This window comes from Entelurus aequoreus, linkage group LG28 (assembly GCF_033978785.1).
Source record: "Entelurus aequoreus isolate RoL-2023_Sb linkage group LG28, RoL_Eaeq_v1.1, whole genome shotgun sequence".
NCBI classification, from domain to species: Eukaryota; Metazoa; Chordata; class Actinopteri; order Syngnathiformes; family Syngnathidae; genus Entelurus; species Entelurus aequoreus.
In genome coordinates this window covers 12,371,083-12,393,010 of record NC_084758.1, presented here as the reverse complement: position 1 = coordinate 12,393,010, position 21,928 = coordinate 12,371,083, and the positions used below count along the sequence as shown (strand labels likewise).

The 21,928-nt window shown below is 30.0% G+C and overlaps 1 protein-coding gene across 1 annotated transcript in view; it reads right to left on the bottom strand.

The window, feature by feature from the left end:
- The window catches only part of LOC133644895 (prominin-1-A-like), a 162,299-nt gene that overhangs the window by 111,935 nt on the left and 28,436 nt on the right, over window positions 1-21,928 (bottom strand). The window contains exons 5-13 of the mRNA XM_062039649.1: window positions 21,411-21,474; window positions 17,506-17,595; window positions 17,108-17,131; window positions 15,681-15,910; window positions 7,871-7,945; window positions 7,721-7,784; window positions 7,484-7,643; window positions 1,983-2,135; window positions 1,785-1,908 (exon numbers count right to left, since the gene is read on the bottom strand). Of these exons, the coding sequence (XP_061895633.1) occupies window positions 1,785-1,908; window positions 1,983-2,135; window positions 7,484-7,643; window positions 7,721-7,784; window positions 7,871-7,945; window positions 15,681-15,910; window positions 17,108-17,131; window positions 17,506-17,595; window positions 21,411-21,474 (984 nt within the window). The remainder of the gene's footprint in view (window positions 1-1,784; window positions 1,909-1,982; window positions 2,136-7,483; window positions 7,644-7,720; window positions 7,785-7,870; window positions 7,946-15,680; window positions 15,911-17,107; window positions 17,132-17,505; window positions 17,596-21,410; window positions 21,475-21,928) is intronic.

The window sequence follows — 21,928 nt, the reverse complement described above, 5'->3', positions numbered from 1 at the left end:
GGTACTATTGTCACATGTTGGTGTGGAGAAGGTACTATTGTCACATGTTGGTGTGGAGAAGGTACTATTGTCACATGTTGGTGTGGAGAAGGTACTATTGTCGCATGTTGGTGTGGATAAGGTACTATTGTCACATGTTGGTGTGGAGCAGGTACTATTGTCACATGTTGGTGTGGAGAAGGTACTATTGTCACATGTTGGTGTGGAGAAGGTACTATTGTCACATGTTGGTGTGGAGAAGGTACTATTGTCACATGTTGGTGTGGAGAAGGTACTATTGTCACATGTTGGTGTGGAGAAGGTACTATTGTCACATGTTGGTGTGGAGAAGGTACTATTGTCACATGTTGGTGTGGAGAAGGTACTATTGTCGCATGTTGGTGTGGAGAAGGTACTATTGTCGCATGTTGGTGTGGAGAAGGTACTATTGTCGCATGTTGGTGTGGAGAAGGTACTATTGTCACATGTTGGTGTGGAGAAGGTACTATTGTCACATGTTGGTGTGGAGAAGGTACTATTGTCACATGTTGGTGTGGAGAAGGTACTATTGTCGCATGTTGGTGTGGAGGAGGTACTATTGTCGCATGTTGGTGTGGAGGAGGTACTATTGTCGCATGTTGGTGTGGAGAAGGTACTATTGTCACATGTTGGTGTGGAGAAGGTACTATTGTCGCATGTTGGTGTGGAGAAGGTACTATTGTCGCATGTTGGTGTGGAAAAGTTACTATTGTCGCATGTTGGTGTGGAGAAGGTACTATTGTCGCATGTTGGTGTGGAGAAGGTACTATTGTCACATGTTGGTGTAGAGAAGGTACTATTGTCGCCTGTTGGTGTGGAGAAGGTACTATTGTCACCTGTTGGTGTGGAGAAGGTACTATTGTCGCATGTTGGTGTGGAGAAGGTACTATTGTCACATGTTGGTGTGGAGAAGGTACTATTGTCGCATGTTGGTGTGGAGAAGGTACTATTGTCGCATGTTGGTGTGGAGAAGGTACTATTGTCACATGTTGGTGTGGAGAAGGTACTATTGTCACATGTTGGTGTGGAGAAGGTACTATTGTCACATGTTGGTGTGGAGAAGGTACTATTGTCACATGTTGGTGTGAAGAAGGTACTATTGTCACATGTTGGTGTGGAGAAGGTACTATTGTCACATGTTGGTGTGGAGAAGGTACTATTGTCACATGTTGGTGTGGAGAAGGTACTATTGTCACATGTTGGTGTGGAGAAGGTACTATTGTCTCACTTTGGTTTGGAGAAGGTACTATTGTCACATGTTGGTGTGGAGAAGGTACTATTGTCGCATGTTGGTGTGGAGAAGGTACTATTGTCGCATGTTGGTGTGGAGCAGGTACTATTGTCGCATGTTGGTGTGGAGAAGGTACTATTGTCTCACTTTGGTTTGGAGAAGGTACTATTGTCACATGTTGGTGTGGAGAAGGTACTATTGTCACATGTTGATGTGGAGAAGGTACTATTGTCACATGTTGGTGTGGAGATGGTACTATTGTCACATGTTGGTGTGGAGAAGGTACTATTGTCACATGTTGGTGTGGAGAAGGTACTATTGTCACATGTTAATGTGGAGAAGGTACTATTGTCACATGTTGGTGTGGAGAAGGTACTATTGTCGTATGTTGGTGTGGAGAAGGTACTATTGTCGCATGTTGGTGTGGAGAAGGTACTATTGTCACATGTTGGTGTGGAGAAGGTACTATTGTCGCATGTTGGTGTGGAGAAGGTACTATTGTCGCATGTTGGTGTGGAGAAGGTACTATTGTCACCTTGAAGAGTTCCCGGGTGTGAAAGGGCTCACAGATGAGCTTCTCCATGTTCCCTCCAAGCAGGAAGATGGCGGTCAGCAGGCCCATCAGCACCCAGGAGAAGATGACGCTGAAGCCCACGCCCCTGTGCACACCACAGTTATAATAATAATCCATCATCTCATCCCGCAGAAGCACTTGAACGCAACACGGCCTTACGCCATCAGCATGGTTCCTCCCGTGTTGGAGATGCATCCCCGCGTGGTGGGCGAGGCGTGCTTGTCGTAGCCCAGCGTGCCGCACAGCAGGCCCAGATAGTTGAAGGCCAGCACCAAGACCACCATGCAGCACATGGCCACGCAGCACGTCCACCTGAGGAAGTCAGCAATGGTTCACTTCCTGCATCTTTCAATACATAATACATGTCATCATGTCATCACTAACAATAACAAACATGGCACAAATATATGCCAAATGTAAAAAATTTAAAAGTTATTTCAAAATAAAATGAAACATATTATATTAAGATTTTGCGTAAAAAAACATCACAATATATGTTTGTAAAATCTCATCTAAATGTTTAAAATACCTTTTAATAAAAACATTTTTGTGTTAATCAAGTTATTTAGAAATAAGAAAAAAATGAAATTTAATAGAAAAACATGTAAAATGTTATGTAATGTTATTTAAAAAAATATAATTCAATAAGTAAGACAAAACAAAACGTTACATTATTATTATTTTAAAATTAGACACCGCAAAAAAAACAACAACAACAAAAAAAAACATTTAAATAAAGGAAATCACATTTGAAAATAAAACAAAAAATATTTTCTAAATTAAAATGTCAAAAAAAAAGGGTTTTTTTTGTTAATCGAAATAAAACATCTATCTATATATAGTTTATTCTTGTTATTTTACAAATAAAATACAACATATTTCTGTAAAACGTTATCCTGTTATCTAAAAATGAAAAACACACCTAGGTCAAATGTTATTGAACATTTTAATAAAACATATTGTTTTGAAATGGCTTGCTATTTATTAATCATGAAAATGGTAAATTGCACTTTTCTACCTTCGAGGTACTTTGACACGATTTTCACTATTTTGACTAAAAATGTGAAATAAAACAAAACAAAATCACTAAAACCTTATTTAAATGTTATTTTAGAAATGTGATACTGCATACAAAAACATAAAAACACAGCTCTGTAAGATGTCATCTTAATGTTTATAAAAAATAAACGTTGTATTAACCAAGTTATTTCAAACAGGAAACATTTTATTCAACTTAACAATACATGTTTGTAAAATTGTATTGTAATGTTATTTAAAAATACAATTTAATAAGTCAAACAAAACATTAATCTACAAAGGGTTACATTATTATTATTATTATTTTAAAATTAGACATTGTACTGTAAAAAATGCATTTCAAATAAGGAAAAAAAAATTGAAAATAAAACAAAATATATTTTCTAAATAAAATACTAGATTTTTGTCAATCAAAATAAATATTATATACATATTATCTTTTTTTATTTTTTACTAATAACAAACATATCTGTAAATTGTGATCTTATTTAAAAACAAATGACTAAATACAGGATACTGCATAGAAAATACATGAAACATATTTCTGTCAAATGAAATGTAAAGGTTTAAAATAAATAAATGTTATATTAATGAAGTTATTCAAAAATAGGAAAAGTATAATTCAACAAAACATGTAAAATTTTATTGAAATGTTATTTAAAAGTACAATCAAATACTACATTACAGTATTATTCTTTCTTTTTTTGACATAGTACTGTAAAGAATACAAAAAAACAAAACTATTTGAAAATAAAATAAAATACATTTTCATTAATGATATATTGTAAAATAAAATAAACTGAAATACAAAAACATCTAAAATAAAAACATATCTCTTTGTAATATCGCTGCTTATTCTATCTAATTATTTTTATAATAAAATAAAATATATTTCCTGTTATTTAAAACTAAAAAACACATGTTGGTAAAATATTATCTTGTTATTTAAATATAAAATAAAATATATTGCTTTAAAATGTAATATTATTTACCAGTAAAATAAAACATATCTTTGAAAAATGTTATGTTACTTAAAAACAAAAATAACATCTTTGTAAAATGTTATCTTGTTAATAAAAAAATATAATGAAACATATTTCTGTCAAATGAAATCTAAAGGTTTAAAATAAATAAATGTGATATTAATCAAGTTATACAAAAATAGGAAAAATACAGTTCAACAAAACATGTAAAATCTTTTTGAAATGTTACTTAAAAATACAATCAAATACTACATTACAGTATTATTCCTTTAACATTTTTAATTTGACAAAGTACTGTAAACAATACAATTTAAATAGAAAAAACTAAACTATTAGAAAATAAAATATATTTTCAACAATGATATACTGCAAAATAAAATAAATTGAAATGCAAAAAATAAAAACAAAAACCAACCATATCTCTTTGTAATATCACTGCTTATTCTATATCATTATTTTAAAAATAAAATAAAACCTATTTCCTGTTATTTAAAAATAAAAAAACACGTATTTTGGTCAAATGTTATCTTGCTATTTAATTATGAAATAAAATGTATTGCTTTAAAATGTATTAATATTTACTGGTAAGATAAAACATTTTAGAAAAATGTTAGGTTACTTAAAAATAAAAATGACATCTTTGTAAAATGTTATCTTGTTAATAAAAAATATAATGAAACTTATTTCTGTCAAATGAAATCTATAGTTTTAAAATAAATACATGTTATAGTAATCAAGGTATTCAAAAATAGGAAAAATAAGTTCAACAAAACATGTAAAATCTTATTGGAATGTTATTTAAAAATACAATCAAATACTACATTACAGTATTATTCATTTAATATTTTTCATTTGACATTAATTGTAAACAATACAATTTAAATAGAAAAAACTAAACTATTAGAAAATAAAATAAAATACATTTTCAACAATGATATAAATAAAAATAAAAACCAACTATATCTCTTTGTAATATCGCTGCTTATTCTATCTCATTATTTTAAAAATAAAATAAAACCTATTTCCTATTATTTAAAAATAAAAAAACACGTATTTTGGTCAAATGTTATCTTGCTATTCAAATAAGAAATAAAATATATTGCTTTAAAATGTATTAACATTTACTGGTAAAATAAAACATTTTAGAAAAATGTTATGTTACTTAAAAATAAAAATGTCATCTTTGTAAAATGTTATCTTGTTAATAAAAAATATAATGAAACATATTTCTGTCAAATGAAATCCAAAGTTTTCAAATAAATACATGTTATAGTAATCAAGTTATTCAAAAATAGGAAAAATACAGTTCAACAAAACATGTAAAATCTTATTGGAATGTTATTTAAAAATACAATCAAATACTACATTACAGTATTATTCATTTAACATTTTTCATTTGACATAGTACTGTAAACAATATAATTTAAATAGAAAAAACTAAACTATTAGAAAATAAAATAAAATATATTTTCAACAATGCTATACTGTAAAATAAAATAAACTGAAATACAAAAAATAAAAACAAAAACCAACCATATCTCTTTGTAATATCACTATTTATTTTAAAAATAAAATAAAACCTATTTCCTGTTATTTAAAAATAAAAAAACACGTATTTTGATCAAATGTTATCTTGCTATTTAATAATGAAATAAAACATATTGCTTTAAAATGTATTAACATTTACTGGTAAAATAAAACATTTTAGAAAAATGTTATGTTGCTTAAAAATAAAAATTACATCTTTGTAAAATGTTATCTTGTTAATAAAAAATATAATGAAACATATTTCTGTCAAATGAAATCTAAAGCTTTAAAATAAATACATGTTATAGTAATCAAGTTATTCAAAAATAGGAAAAATACAGTTCAACAAAACATGTAAAATCTTATTGAAATGTTATTTAAAAATACAATCAAATACTACATTACAGTATTATTCATTTAACATTTTTCATTTGACATTAATTGTAAACAATACAATTTAAATAGAAAAAACTAAACTATTAGAAAATAAAATAAAATACATTTTCAACAATGATATAAATAAAAAGAAAAACCAACTATATCTCTTTGTAATATTGCTGCTTATTCTATCTCATTATTTTAAAAATAAAATAAAACCTATTTCCTATTATTTAAAAATAAAAAAACACGTATTTTGGTCAAATGTTATCTTGCTATTCAAATAAGAAATAAAATATATTGCTTTAAAATGTATTAACATTTACTGGTAAAATAAAACATTTTAGAAAAATGTTATGTTACTTAAAAATAAAAATGTCATCTTTGTAAAATGTTATCTTGTTAATAAAAAATATAATGAAACATATTTCTGTCAAATGAAATCCAAAGTTTTAAAATAAATACATGTTATAGTAATCAAGTTATTCAAAAATAGGAAAAATACAGTTCAACAAAACACGTAAAATCTTATTGTAATGTTATTTAAAAATACAATGAAATACTACATTATCAATCAATCAATCAATTTTTATTTATATAGCCCTAAATTACAGTATTATGCATTTAACATTTTTCATTTGACATAGTACTGTAAACAATACAATTTAAATAGAAAAAACTAAACTATTAGAAAATAAAATAAAATATATTTTCAACAATGATATACTGTAAAATAAAATAAACTGAAATACAAAAAATAAAAACAAAAACCAACCATATCTCTTTGTAATATCACTATTTATTTTAAAAATAAAATAAAACCTATTTCCTGTTATTTAAAAATAAAAAAACACGTATTTTGATCAAATGTTATCTTGCTATTTAATAATGAAATAAAACATATTGCTTTAAAATGTATTAACATTTACTGGTAAAATAAAACATTTTAAAAAATGTTATGTTACTTAACAATATAAATGACATCTTTGTAAAATGTTATCTTGTTAATAAAAAATATAATGAAACATATTTCTGTCAAATGAAATCTAAAGTTTTAAAATAAATACATGTTATAGTAATCAAGTTATTCAAAAATAGGAAAAATACAGTTCAAAACATGTAAAATCTTATTGAAATGTTATTTAAAAATACAATCAAATACTACATTACAGTAGTATACATTTAACATTTTTCATTTGACATAGTAGTAGTAAACATTACAATTTGAATAGAAAAAACTAAACTATTATAAGATAAAATAAAATATGTTTTCAACAATGATATACTGTAAAATAAAATAAACTGAAATACAAAAAAATCTAAAAAAATAAATAAAATACATTTATTTGCATATTCTATCTCATTATTTTTTTAATAAAATAAAACCTATTTCCTGTTATCTCAAAGTAAAAAAAAAAACATACTTTGGTCAAATGTTCTCTTGTTATTTAGATATATAATACAAAATATTGCTTTAAAATGTAATGCTATTAACTGGTAAAATAAAACATATCTTTGTCAAATGCTACGTTACTTAAAAATAAAAATAACATATTTGTAAAATGTTATCTTGTTAATAAAAAAAAACATAATGAAACATATTTCTGTACAATGTTATTTAACAATGATATTTCATGTAAACGGTTTAAAAACCTGACAGATTCCCGATCTGACCCGCACGATATCAAACATGAAGACACGTACAGTAAATGTTTGTGTTGTGTGTGTGGTGACCTGTAGAAGTCCATCTGGTCGATGTCGGGGTAGTGGTCCTCGATCTTGGCGTGGGCGTGGCTGATGAAGATGGTGAAGTTGGCGAGCGACTTCTGCACCGGGAAGACTTTGGCGAAGCTGCTGATGTTGCTGCCGATGTCGTCCAGCAGACTCTGCACCTCTGCAGCGGCAAACACCTCAACTTGGTGATCAGAAACACCACCACTTGCTGCTCACTAACACCAACAAACGACTTACTGTCCACAACACCTCTGGTCTGCACCATGACCATATAAGGAGTGTCGTTCAAGGAGGCGTAGCCCTGATGAGTAAACAAACAAACAAACAAACAAACAAACAAACAAACGGTCAAATGGTTGTTTTCAGAGTTGATGGAAACAAGTTGACCTTGTGCACGATGGCGCTGAGGTCGGTCTTCAACACGTCGCTCATCTTCTCCAGCTGAGAGTTCACGTTGGGAAGCTGGAAGAACAACAACAGAAATACAGAAAGTGAGTTGAGTTCAAAAAGTGGAAAAGTAGCATAGTGACACTTTCATCAATGCATTCAAAGGATGAAAAATACTAAACAAAAGTCATTTTATGAGGATAAAGTTGCAATGTAAAGTCAAAATATTATATAATGTATAATCAGTTCAGTGCAAAATTAGATCTTACCAGAAGTCAAAATATTAAAACAATAAAAGCTTATTATAATATTAAGGGACAAATTCAAACTTACATGAAAAAGGAAGCGTTTCATATTATAAAAGAAGAGAATAACTTTAGCATAAAGTCAAAATATTAAAGAAAAAGTTCTAATGTTCAAGTCAAAATATTATGGGAATAAAGTTATAATATCACAAGCATGAAGTCAAACTAAAGGAATAAGGTTATGGTAATATTCCTATAATAATAATACCAAAAGCTAAAATTCTACAGGAATAAAGTTAGAATATTACAAAATGAAGTCAGAATATTCTAGGAAAAGTCGTATTATAAGAATTGGTCAGAATATTATAGGAATAAAGTTAAAATATCACAAAATTTAAGTCAAATCATAGGAATACAGTTAAAAATATTACAAGAATAAAGCTAAAATATTATAGGAATAAAGTCTTAATATTACAGGAATAAAATCTAAATATTGGAAAAAAGTTGTAATGTTGTGAAAATAAAAAAAATATATGTATTACAAGAATGAACTGAATTAAGTCCAAATGTTGTGGGAATAAAGTTATAATATTACAAGAAAAAAGGTGAAAATCTTTGCAAAATTAACAAAACAAATTTTTATTTAAAAAATAAAAGCTTACAACATTATTAAGGGACAAATTCAATCTCACATGAAAAAGGAAGCGTTTCATATTATAAAAGAAGAGAATAACTTTAGCATAAAGTCAAAATATTAAAGAAAAAGTTCTAATGTTCAAGTCAAAATATTATGGGAATAAAGTTATAATATCACAAGCATGAAGTCAAACTAAAGGAATAAGGTTATGGTATTATTCCTATAATAATAATACCAAAAGCTAAAATTCTACAGGAATAAAGTTAGAATATTACAAAATAAAGTCAAAATATTCTAGGAAAAGTCGTATTATAAGAATTGGTCAGAATATTATAGGAATAAAGTTTAAATATCACAAAATTTAAGTCAAATCATAGGAATACAGTTAAAAATATTACAAGAATAAAGCTAAAATATTATAGGAATAAAGTCTTAATATTACAGGAATAAAATCTAAATATTGGAAAAAAGTTGTAATGTTGTGAAAATAAAAAAAATATATGTATTACAAGAATGAACTGAATTAAGTCCAAATGTTGTGGGAATAAAGTTATAATATTACAAGAAAAAAGGAGGAAATATTTGCTAAATTAACAAAAAAAATGTTTAATCAAAAAATAAAAGCTTATGATAATATTAAGGGACAAATTAAATCTCACATGAAAAAGAAAGTGTTTCATATTATAAAAGAAGAGAATAACTTTAGCATAAAGTCAAAATATTAAAGAAAACGTTCTAATGTTCAAGTCAAAATATTATGGGAATAAAGTTATAATATCACAAGCATGAAGTCAAATTAAAGGAATAAAGTTATGGTATTACAAGAATAAAGCTAAAATATTACAGGAATAAAGTTATAATTTTACAAAATAAAGCCGAATATTTTAGGAAAAGTCGTATTACAAGAATTGGTCAGAAAATTATAGAAATAAAGTTAAAATATCACAAGATTTAAGTCAAATCATAGGAATACAGTTAAAAATATTACAAGAATAAAGCTAAAATATTATAGGAATAAAGTCTTAATATTACAAGAATAAAATCTAAATATTATTGGAATAAAGTTGCAATGTTGTGAAAATAAAAAAATATACTGTATATATTACAAGAATGAAGTGAATTAAGTCCAAATGTTGTGGGAATAAAGTTATAATATTACAAGAAAAAAGGTGGAAATATTTGCAAAATTAACAAAACAAATTTTTATTTAAAAAATAAAAGCTTACAACATTATTAAGGGACAAATTCAATCTCACATGAAAAAGGAAGCGTTTCATATTATAAAAGAAGAGAATAACTTTAGCATAAAGTCAAAATATTAAAGAAAATGTTCTAATGTTCAAGTCAAAATATTATGGGAATAAAGTTATAATATCACAAGCATGAAGTCAAACTAAAGGAATAAAGTTATGGTATTACAAGAATAAAGCCAAAAATATTACAGGAATAAAGTTATAATTTTACAAAATGAAGCCGAATATTTTAGGAAAAGTCGTATTACAAGAATTGGTCAGAAAATTATAGAAATAAAGTTAAAATATCACAAGATTTAAGTCAAATCATAGGAATACAGTTAAAAATAATACAAGAATAAAGATAAAATATTATAGGAATAAAGTCTTAATATTACAGGAATAAAATCTAAATATTATTGGAATAAAGTTGCAATGTTGTGAAAATAAAAAAATATACTGTTTATATTACAAGAATGAAGTGAATTAAGTCCAAATGTTGTGGGAATAAAGATATAATATTACAAGAAAAAAGGTGGAAATATTTGCAAAATTAACAAAACAAATTTTTATTTAAACAATAAAAGCTTACAACATTATTAAGGGACAAATTCAATCTCACATGAAAAAGGAAGCGTTTCATATTATAAAAGAAGAGAATAACTTTAGCATAAAGTCAAAATATTAAAGAAAACGTTCTAATGTTCAAGTCAAAATATTATGGGAATAAAGTTATAATATCACAAGCATGAAGTCAAATTAAAGGAATAAAGTTATGGTATTACAAGAATAAAGCTAAAATATTACAGGAATAAAGTTATAATTTTACAAAATAAAGCCGAATATTTTAGGAAAAGTCGTATTACAAGAATTGGTCAGAAAATTATAGAAATAAAGTTAAAATATCACAAGATTTAAGTCAAATCATAGGAATACAGTTAAAAATATTACAAGAATAAAGCTAAAATATTATAGGAATAAAGTCTTAATATTACAAGAATAAAATCTAAATATTATTGGAATAAAGTTGCAATGTTGTGAAAATAAAAAAATATACTGTATATATTACAAGAATGAAGTGAATTAAGTCCAAATGTTGTGGGAATAAAGATATAATATTACAAGAAAAAAGGTGGAAATATTTGCAAAATTAACAAAACACATTTTTATTTAAAAAATAAAAGCTTACAACATTATTAAGGGACAAATTCAATCTCACATGAAAAAGGAAGCGTTTCATATTATAAAAGAAGAGAATAACTTTAGCATAACGTCAAAATATTAAAGAAAATGTTCTAATGTTCAAGTCAAAATATTATGGGAATAAAGTTATAATATCACAAGCATGAAGTCAAACTAAAGGAATAAAGTTATGGTATTACAAGAATAAAGCTAAAATATTACAGGAATAAAGTTAGAATAATACAAAATAAAGTCAGAATATTCTAGGAAAAGTCGTATTACAAGAATTGGTCAGAATATTATAGGAATAAAGTTAAAATATCACAAGATTTAAGTCAACTCATAGGAATACAGTTAAAACTATTGCAAGAATAAAGCTAAAACATTATAGGAATAAAGTCTTAATATTACAGGAATAAAATACTATTTTATTATAATAATATTATTGAAATAAAGTTGTAATGTTGTGAAAATAAAAAAAATACATATATTACAAGAATGAAGTGAATTAAGTCCAAATGTTGTGGGAATAAAGTTATAATATTACAAGAAAAAAGGTGGAAATATTTGCAAAATTAACAAAAAAAATGATTATTTTAAAAATAAAAGCTTATGATAATATTAAGGGACAAATTCAATCTCACATGAAAAAGAAAGTGTTTTATATTATAAAAGAAGAGAATAACTTTAGCATAAAGTCAAAATATTAGAGAAAATGTTCTAATGTTCAAGTCACAATGTTATGGGATTATATAATATCACAAGCATGAAGTCAAACTATAGAAATCAAGTTATGATATTATAAGAATAAAACTAAAATATTACAGGAATAAAGTTATAATATTACAAAATAAAGTCCAAATATTGTAGGAAAAGTAGTATTACAAGAATTGGTCATAGTGTGTGTGTGACTATCAGTGGTACTAGAATGTAAAAGTCATCCGTAAAATAATGCTTTGTCAAAATTATAATAGAACAATAAAGTCCAAATACTACCATGTAATAAAGTCTAAATATTAAAGAAATAAAGTTATAATACAGCAAGAATAAAGTCAAAACCATATGGGAATAAAGTTATAGTATTGCAAAAAAATGATGAAAAATGTGTAACCATTTTTTTGTTATAATATCACAAGCATAAAGTCAAAACATTGTAGGAATAAAGTTATAATATTACAAGAATAATGTCAAAAATATTGTAGGAATAAAGTTATAATATTACAAAATAAAGTCAAAATATTACAGGAATCAAGTTATAATATTACAAAATAAAGTCAAAATATTACAGGAAAAGTCATATTACAAGAATTGGTCATAATCTTACAAACAGAGTCAGAATATGATAGGAATAAATGTTAAAATATCACAAGATTTAAATCAAATCATAGGGAATACAGTTAAAAATATTACAAGAATAAAGCTAAAATATTATCGGAATAAAGTCTTAATATTACAGGAATAAAATCTAAATATTATTTGAATAAAGTTGAAATGTTATGCAAATAAACAAATATATTACAAGAATGAAGTGAATTAAGTCCAAATGTTGTGGGGATAAAGTTATAATATGACAAGAAAAAAGGTGGAAATATTAGCAAAATTAACACAAAAACAACAACATTGGAAAAACAATAAAAACAAGTAACGGGGAAAAAGAAATTCCTAAAAATATGATTTGTCAATAATAATAAGTCCAAATACTACCATGTAATAAAATATTAAAGGAATAAAATTATATTGCAAAAATAAAGTCTAAATATCATAGTAAAGTCATACAATTATGGCAATAAAGTTATACTATTGCACAAAAAAGATAAACAATTTATAAAAAAAAAAAAAAAAAAAAAAGGGTAATAATATTACAAGCATAAAGCCAAAATATTATAAGAATAAAGTTATATTATTGCAAAAAAAAAGTCAAAATAGTGTAGGAATAAAGTTATAATATTACAAGAATAAAGATATAAAATATTGTAGGAATAAAGTTATATTATTATGGTCAATCATTATGCAAGAAGACAGTAAATATGGATATAAGTCATAAAGACAGTCAAATATGAACATAAGTCATAAATACAGTAAAATATGAATATAAGTCATAAAGACAGTAACATTTGAATAATTCATAAATACAGTAAAATATGAATATAAGTCATAAAGACAGTAAAATATGAATATAAGTCACACAGACAGTAAAATATGAATAGTAAAACATGAATATAAGTCATAATGGAACAGTCAAATAAGAATATAAGTCACAAAGACAGTAAAATATGAACACAAGTCATAAAAACTGTGAAATATGAATATAAGTCATAAAGACAGTAAAATATGAATATAAGTCATAATGGAACAGTAAAATATGAATATAAGTCACTAAGACAATAAATATGAATATAAGTCATAAAAACAGTGAAATATGAATATAAGTCATAAAGTCAGTCAAATTTGAATATAAGTCAATGTGAATATAAGTCATAATGGAACAGTAGAATATGAATACAAGTCACAAAGACAGTAAAATATGAATATACGTTATAAAGACAGTAAAATAAGAATATAGGTCACAAAGACAGTAAAATATGAATATAAGTCACAAAGACAGTAAAATATGAATATAAGTTATAAAGACAGTAAAATAAGAATATAAGTCACAAAGACAGTAAAATAAGTATATAAGTCACAAAGACAGTAAAATATGAATATAAGTCATAATGGAGGAAGACAGTAAAATATGAATTTAAGTCCTAAAGACAGTCAAATATGAATATAAGTCATAAATACAGTAAATATGAATATAAGTCATAATGGAACAGTAGAATATGAATCTAAGTCCCAAAGACAGTAAAATATGAATATAAGTTATAAAGACAGTAAAATAAGAATATAAGTCATAAAGACAGTGAAATATGAATATAAGTCATAATGGAAGAAGACAGTAAAATATGAATTTAAGTCCTAAAGACAGTCAAATATGAATATAAGTCATAAATACAGTAAATATGAATATAAGTCACAAAGACAGTAAAATAAAAATATAAGTCACAAAGACAGTAAAATAAGAATATAAGTCAGAAAGACAGTAAAATATGAATATAAGTCATAATGGAAGAAGACAGTAAAATATGAATAGTAAAATATGAATATAAGTCATAATTGTCAAATAAGAATATAAGTCACAAAGACATAGTAAAATATGAATACAAGTCATAAAAACTGTGAAATATGAATATAAGTCATAAAGACAGTAAAATATAAATATAAGTCATACAAACTGTGAAATATGAATATAAGTCATAAAGACAGTCAAATTTGAATATAAGTCATAAATACAGTAAATATGAATATAAGTCATAATGGAACAGTAGAATATGAATATAAGTCACAAAAACAGTAAAATATGAATATAAGTTATAAAGACAGTAAAATAAGAATATAGATCACAAAGACAGTAAAATATGAATATAAGTTATAAAGACAGTAAAATAAGAATATAAGTCACAAAGACAGTAAAATATGAATATAAGTCATAATGGAAGAAGACAGTAAAATATGAATTTAAGTCCTAAAGACAGTCAAATATGAATATAAGTCATAAATACAGTAAATATGAATATAAGTCATAATGGAACAGTAGAATATGAATATAAGTCACAAAGACAGTAAAATATGAATATAAGTTATAAAGACAGTAAAATAAGAATATAAGTCACAAAGACAGTGAAATATGAATATAAGTCATAATGGAAGAAGACAGTAAAATATGAATTTAAGTCCTAAAGACAGTCAAATATGAATATAAGTCATAAAAGAACAGTCAAATATGAATATAAGTCATAATGGAACAGTACAATAAGAATATAAGGAATAATGGAACAGTAAAATATGAATATAAGTCATAAAGACAGTCAAATAAGAATATAAGTCACAAAGACAGTCAAATAAGAATATAGGTCACAAAGACAGTAAAATATGAATATAAGTCACAAAGACAGTAAAATATGAATATAAGTTATAAAGACAGTAAAATAAGAATATAAGTCACAATGACAGTAAAATAAGAATATAAGTCACAAATACAGCAAAATATGAATATAAGTCATAATGGAAGAAGACAGTAAAATATGAATTTAAGTCCTAAAGACAGTCAAATATGAATATAAGTCATAAATACAGTAAATATGAATATAAGTCATAATGGAACAGTAGAATATGAATATAAGTCACAAAGACAGTAAAATATGAATATAAGTTATAAAGACAGTAAAATAAGAATATAAGTCACAAAGACAGTAAAATATGAATATAAGTCATAATGGAAGAAGACAGTAAAATATGAATTTAAGTCCTAAAGACAGTCAAATATGAATATAAGTCATAAAAGAACAGTCAAATATGAATATAAGTCATAATGGAACAGTACAATAAGAATATAAGGAATAATGGAACAGTAAAATATGAATAAAAGTCACAAAGACAGTCAAATAAGAATATAAGTCATAATGGAACAGTACCCGTGTGAAGTTGGCACTGATGTGCAGCTGTGCCAGCGACAGGCGGATGTTGCGACACAGCTGGGCGGAGGTGGCGTCCGACTCCTCGTCGTGACACCCGGGGTCGTCCAGGGTGTTGTTGATGTTGTCCCGGACTAAACCCAGCTGGACGTGGAGGTGTGCCGCACCTTCTTGGAGAACTTGCAGGGACACGCTGACGTTGTCCAGGGCCTCCTTGGTCTCTCGCATGGCTGCAAGAAACCGTGGCACAACTCTATGGTTATCATCACACTTCTATTGTGTATACCTTCAACATGTTTTCTTATTACATATTTACACAAGACCTAAATACTGTATTATTATTATTTTTTAATACTTTGATAGGCAATATGTAGCTAGCTTTCTGTGCAAATCTAAATAAAACATTTTATTAAGATATCTTTATGATTTTACCCTTTCATTTTCAACATGTATTTTGCATCTATAATGTAACTAATCATACACCTACACCTAATATACCTTCATATTTCAGTGTTTCCCACACATTCATTTATTTGTGGCGGCCCGCCACGAAAGAATTACGTCCGCCACAAATATTTTATATATATTTTTTTTTTTGTCCTGTTTTCTGTTTATTTGTTACTGACTGTGGCAGGACACCTCTGCCTCTGTTTCACTTTATGTTGCTGGTAAATAATATAGTTGTAGTAGTAGGCTAAAGTTAAATTATTTATTATGCACTAATTAAAGGGGCAGAGCTTTAAGAGACATTTTAGCTTTTATATTTTACAAGATATATTTTTTGTAAGAACCACAATTAATAAATATATTTCAGTGAATAACTTATTGTTCAAATCTGTATATAAATATGTACTTAAAGTGTTGTAATTATATTGTAAAATGGATGGATGGATGGATGGACGTTTAAAACAAAACTGTTATTAATTAGTAAGTATAAATTTTTTGAGCCTTTTTAGAGAAAATTATATCATTGTAGTAAATTATGCAAATTACTCGATGATGTCATGGTGACCACGCCCCCACCGCCACAGGTATCTTGGCAGTTTATGGGGAACACTGTATTTAACGCTTTAAACGGGAGCTATGTTGAAAACAAATCTGCCTAGCAACAGCACAAATAAATCCAAAGCATTTTAAAAAAACGTTATGCAAAAAAACTGCTTTACGGTTAAAAAGGGGAGCGGGACACAAACAAAACACTTTCAAATGCGACACGACTGGTCATGCAGAATTCCCAGCATCTTTGAACGCAACGATGCCTTTCACTTTGTTAAAACTGCATCAGGAAGGGAAATGAAATGATTTTTTTAAGTGCAGTTTTAACATTTCAACGACTTCATGACACAGGAAGGAAGTGCAAGGGAGGGACATCCGTGTCACGTGACACCGGGTCAGAGGTCAGGGGTCATTCTTCGGTTAGGGTTTACCTTTGATGGCTCTGTCGATTTTCACTTCGCACAAGAAAAGAAAGAAAAAGTAAGCAAAACTATGGCTATGAAACAAAAGAGTAGCATTTTACATATTTTTGTGTGTCTTTTGACAAAAAATATCAATAAATCATTTCTGTATCGACAGTAAGCATGATAATATGATCGGATTGGACTATTTTTGGGAATAAACACACTTTTCTGGCCAACCATGACACACTTCATGCTGGCTAAGGAGTGTAATTATCTCTCTGAGCTGCAGGGGGAGCTGCAGTCCCAGACAGGAAGTGGCATCACTCCATGGCAAGAAGAATAGGACTGTTTTTTTTCTTCCCATTTTGATATCATGGCTTGGTATCGCCTTGAGGAAATGAAAGAGGAGCACAAGAAGTACGCACCTCCTGTCATCTTCAGCGCGGCGTCCAAGGCGGGTCGCACCTCCTTATCTAACTGATGGTGTATCCTTCCACCCAGCAGCGGACCTATGTCTGTTACACAAACATATTAAATATGAAATATGACTTTTCTTTGGCCTCCTCAAACAAATAAAACAGCACCAAAGCATGTTTTAATAAAGGAAATGAAAGAAAATGAAAGCATAAAAGGCTCTGTTGTCATGTATTTTATGAAATGTTCAACAAAGTCATTCTTAACACTGCCTAACAAGATGCACTTTTTTTTTTTTTACATTAAAATATAATGAAAACAATTTTAAAAACTACAAAAGCCAAAAGCAGTGAAGTTGTCACGTTGTGTTAAATGGCAAATAAAAAGAGAATACAATGATTTGCAAATCCTTTTCAACTTCTATTCAATTGAATAGACTGCAAAGACAAGACAGTGCCTGCAGCATGTTTCAAAAAAAGCTGGCACAAGTGGCAAAAAAGACTGAGAAAGTTGAGGAACGCGCATCAAAACGAGGACGGGGCGGGGGTCACCACTTTGTCAACAAATGCCTGAGCAAGTTGTTTAAGAACAACATTTCTCAACCAGCTATTGCAAGGAATTTAGGGATTTCACCATCCACGCTCTGTAATATCATCAAAAGGTTCAGAGAATCTGGAGAAATCACTGCACGTAAGCCATGATATTACGGACCTTGGACCCCTTCAGGCGGTACTGCATCAAAAAAAAAGCGACATCAGTGTGTAAAGGATATCACCACATGGGTTCATGAACACTTCAGAAAACCACCGTCAGTAACTATATGGTCGCTACATCTGTAAGTGCAAGTTAAAACTGTACTATGCAAAGCCAAACCCATTTATCAACAACACCCAGAAACGCTTCGCTGGGCCCGATCTCTTAAATTTCCTGGTCGATCTACAAAACCCAAAAGCAGCAACACATTGTAAAAAAGTTGTCAGAGGGGCATTTTTACCAGTGTGTTACATGGCCTTTCCTTTTAACAACACTCAGTAAAGGTTTGGGAACTGACTCTGTAACAAACGCACCCAAGTCTTTGCCACTACGCATTTAAGGAGTCACGGGTGGGACCTGACATTCAGCTGGGAATGATTAATACATTAAATAAACACAAGACATGTATAACTATCAGCCACAAAATGAACAGGCTTATATTTAACATGCCACAAATTAATCCCGCATAGCAAACAACTCCCCCCTCCCGTCCATATAACCCGCAAATATAAATCAAACACCTACACAACACACTCAATCCCACAGCCCAAAGTTCATACAACACATATATTTCCCCAAAGTCCCAAAAGTTACGTACGTGACACGCACGTAGCGTGACATGCACGTACGGGCAAGCGATGAATGTTTGAAAGCCGCAGCAGTGTACTCACGGTACCGTGACTGCGCATCCAACTCAAAGTCCTCCTGGAAAGAGTCCCTGTTCTCCCGGTTCTCCACAGGCCAATGGAAAGCACACCAAAAAAGTCAAAAAGGAAGATTAATCCATGAAGTGGCTCCGTGGCAAAAAACACTGCGTCTGACAGGTGCTCCAGGTGGTTAGTGACGTCACTTTCCGCTTCCGCCCGGTCTGATAGAACCGGATGCCTTTTATATCCCCACATATTATTTACGTACATATTTAATATTAACATGATTATTAAATACGCCTGTAACAGTTTATAATAAGTAAATGGATGACATAATAAGTATATATATATATTTATTTTCCCAGCTGAGCACAAGTTAACTGTGACTGGCAATTTATTATATATATATATATATATATATCGATGGACCCCTATGGCCATTACACCCCCCCCCCCCCCCCCCCCAGCCAGCGGCTTATGGGGACCATAATAGGGTTTCATGTTTACCACATTAATAGTATCCACCTTACACTTATCAGTCAACCAACGAATACTGTAATTTACAGGACCTAACTTCTTCTCTACCCGCACAGGACCTAACCATCTGGGTGCTAGTTTGGCAGAGAATTTACTTGAAGCTTTGGAAAGTGGGTGCGCCCTAATCCAGACCAGATCCCCAACTACAAAGTGTACATCTTTGTGTCGTGCATTATAATATCTGGCTTGTCGAGCTTTGGACGCGCCTACATGTCTCTCCACTTCCTCCTTTAGGTGTGTGTGTAAGTATGGTGTGATATGCAGATGTGTGTGGTGGTGGAGCTTTGTGCACCAGTCGTTCCAGGGGTCCCATCAGATTCCGTCCGAGAGTCAACCTGGCAGGGGTTGAACCAGTCGTCTCAAGGACAGCGGTGTTAAGGGCAAACCGGAATTCAGGCAGCCACTTATCCCAGTCCTGATGATGGTTCCCTACGAAGGCGGCAATCATAGTCTTGAGGGTGCGATTGACTCGTTCTGTCATGTTGGTTTGGGGGTGGTAAGCTGTGGTTAGTTTATGGGTTACCCCCCAGGATTCGCACAGACGGGACATCAGTTGGCTTGTGAACTGTGGCCCTCGGTCAGACACAAGATATGTGGGAACTCCCCAGCGAGTGAAAATGTCATTTTTGAGAATTTGGCAGACCTTTGGAGTTTTGGCATCTTTCAGGGCAAAAAGCTCTACCCACTTTGAAGCGGAATTATTTCCCATTCTTGCTTGATGTACAGCTTAAGTTGTTCAACAGTCTCCCTCCTCATATTTTAGCCTTCATATTGCACCACACATTTTCAATGTCTGGACTACAGGCAGGCCAGTCTAGTACCCGCACTCTTTTACTATGAAGCCACACTGTTGTAACACGTGGCTTGGCATCGTCTTGCTGAAATAAGCAGGGGCGTCCATGAAAAAGACATTGCTTGGATGGCAACATATGTTGCTCCAAAAGCTGTATGTACCTTTCAGCATTAATGGTGCCTTCACAGATGTGTAAGTTACCCATGCCTTGGGCACTAATACACCCCCATACCATCACAGATGCTGGCTTTTACACTTTGCACCTAGAACAGTCCGGATGGTTCTTTTCCTCTTTGGTCCGGAGGACACGACGTCCACAGTTTCCAAAAACAATTTGAAATGTGGACTCGTCAGACCACAGAACATTTTATTTTACTTTGCATCAATTCGTCTTAGATGAGCTCTGGGTGTTGTTGATAAATGGCTTTGGCTTTGCATAGTAGAAGTTTAACTTGCACTTACAGATGTAGCGACCAACTGTAGTTACTGACGGTGGTTTTCTGAAGTGTTCCTGAGCCCATGTGGTGATATCCTTTACACACTGATGTCGCTTTTTGACGCAGTAATATCATGGCTTAGATGCAGTGATTTCTCCAGATTCTCTGAACCTTTTGATTATATTACGGAGCGTAGATGGTGAAATCCCTAAATTCCTTGCAATAGCTGGTTGAGAAATGTTGTTCTTAAACAATTTGCTCAGGCATTTGTTGACAAAGTGGTGACCCTCGCCCCGTCCTTGTTTGTGAACGACTGAGCATTTCATGGAAGCTGCTTTTATACCCAATCATGGCACCCACCTGTTCCCAATTAGCCTGTTCACCTGTGGGATGTTCCAAATAAGTCTTTGATGAGCATTCCTCAACTCTCTCGGTCTTTTTTGCCACTTGTGCCAGCTTTTTTTAAACATGTTGCAGGCATCCAATTCCAAATGAGCTAATATTTGCAAAAACAACAACGTTTACCAGTTTTAACATGAAGTATCTTGTCTTTGCAGTCTATTCAATTGAATATGAGTTGAAAAGGATTTGTTGTATTCTCTTTTTATTTACCATTTACACAACGTGACAACTTCACTGCTTTCGGGGTTTGTAAACAAAACAAGAATATATTTGTGTTCAGTCACTGAAATGTGTGCAGTACAAAGAGCAATAACACAAAATGACCACTAAGGGTGTAAGAGACTTACTGTCCAAGTCGTAGAGGACTTGGTTCTTGGTGGTGGCGTACTGGGAGGACAGGTAGTCGATTTGCTGGTAAAACACAAACAAGATGTACAAAAGTTGAAAATGCGTCCGTGGAATGAGAGTCCAGCGCGCTAGCCGACAAGCTAAAATCCTAAGATATCAGCTTGTTGTCCAGCACGACTCTTAAGGCATCAGAGAGGGAGGCTTGCCTGCTCATTCTGGGTTCATTCCGTGAAACTGTCAATGGTGACTTTTTTATTCATTCCATTTTTTATTCACATATAAATCGGGAAAAAACCTAAATAAAAAGTACATTTTTGCGGAAAAAAACGGAAAAAAAAAAACTTTTTAATTTGAGAAAGAATGTGAATTTTGGGCCAAGTATATTTTATACACAGGACTATTAAGGACTGAACCAATCAATAATTCACAATATTGGATTTGATGTTATCATTATTTTTACACCGATGGAAAATCCCTCTCTGAATGTTCTGAACTCCTGTTTACAAGCCAGCATTGT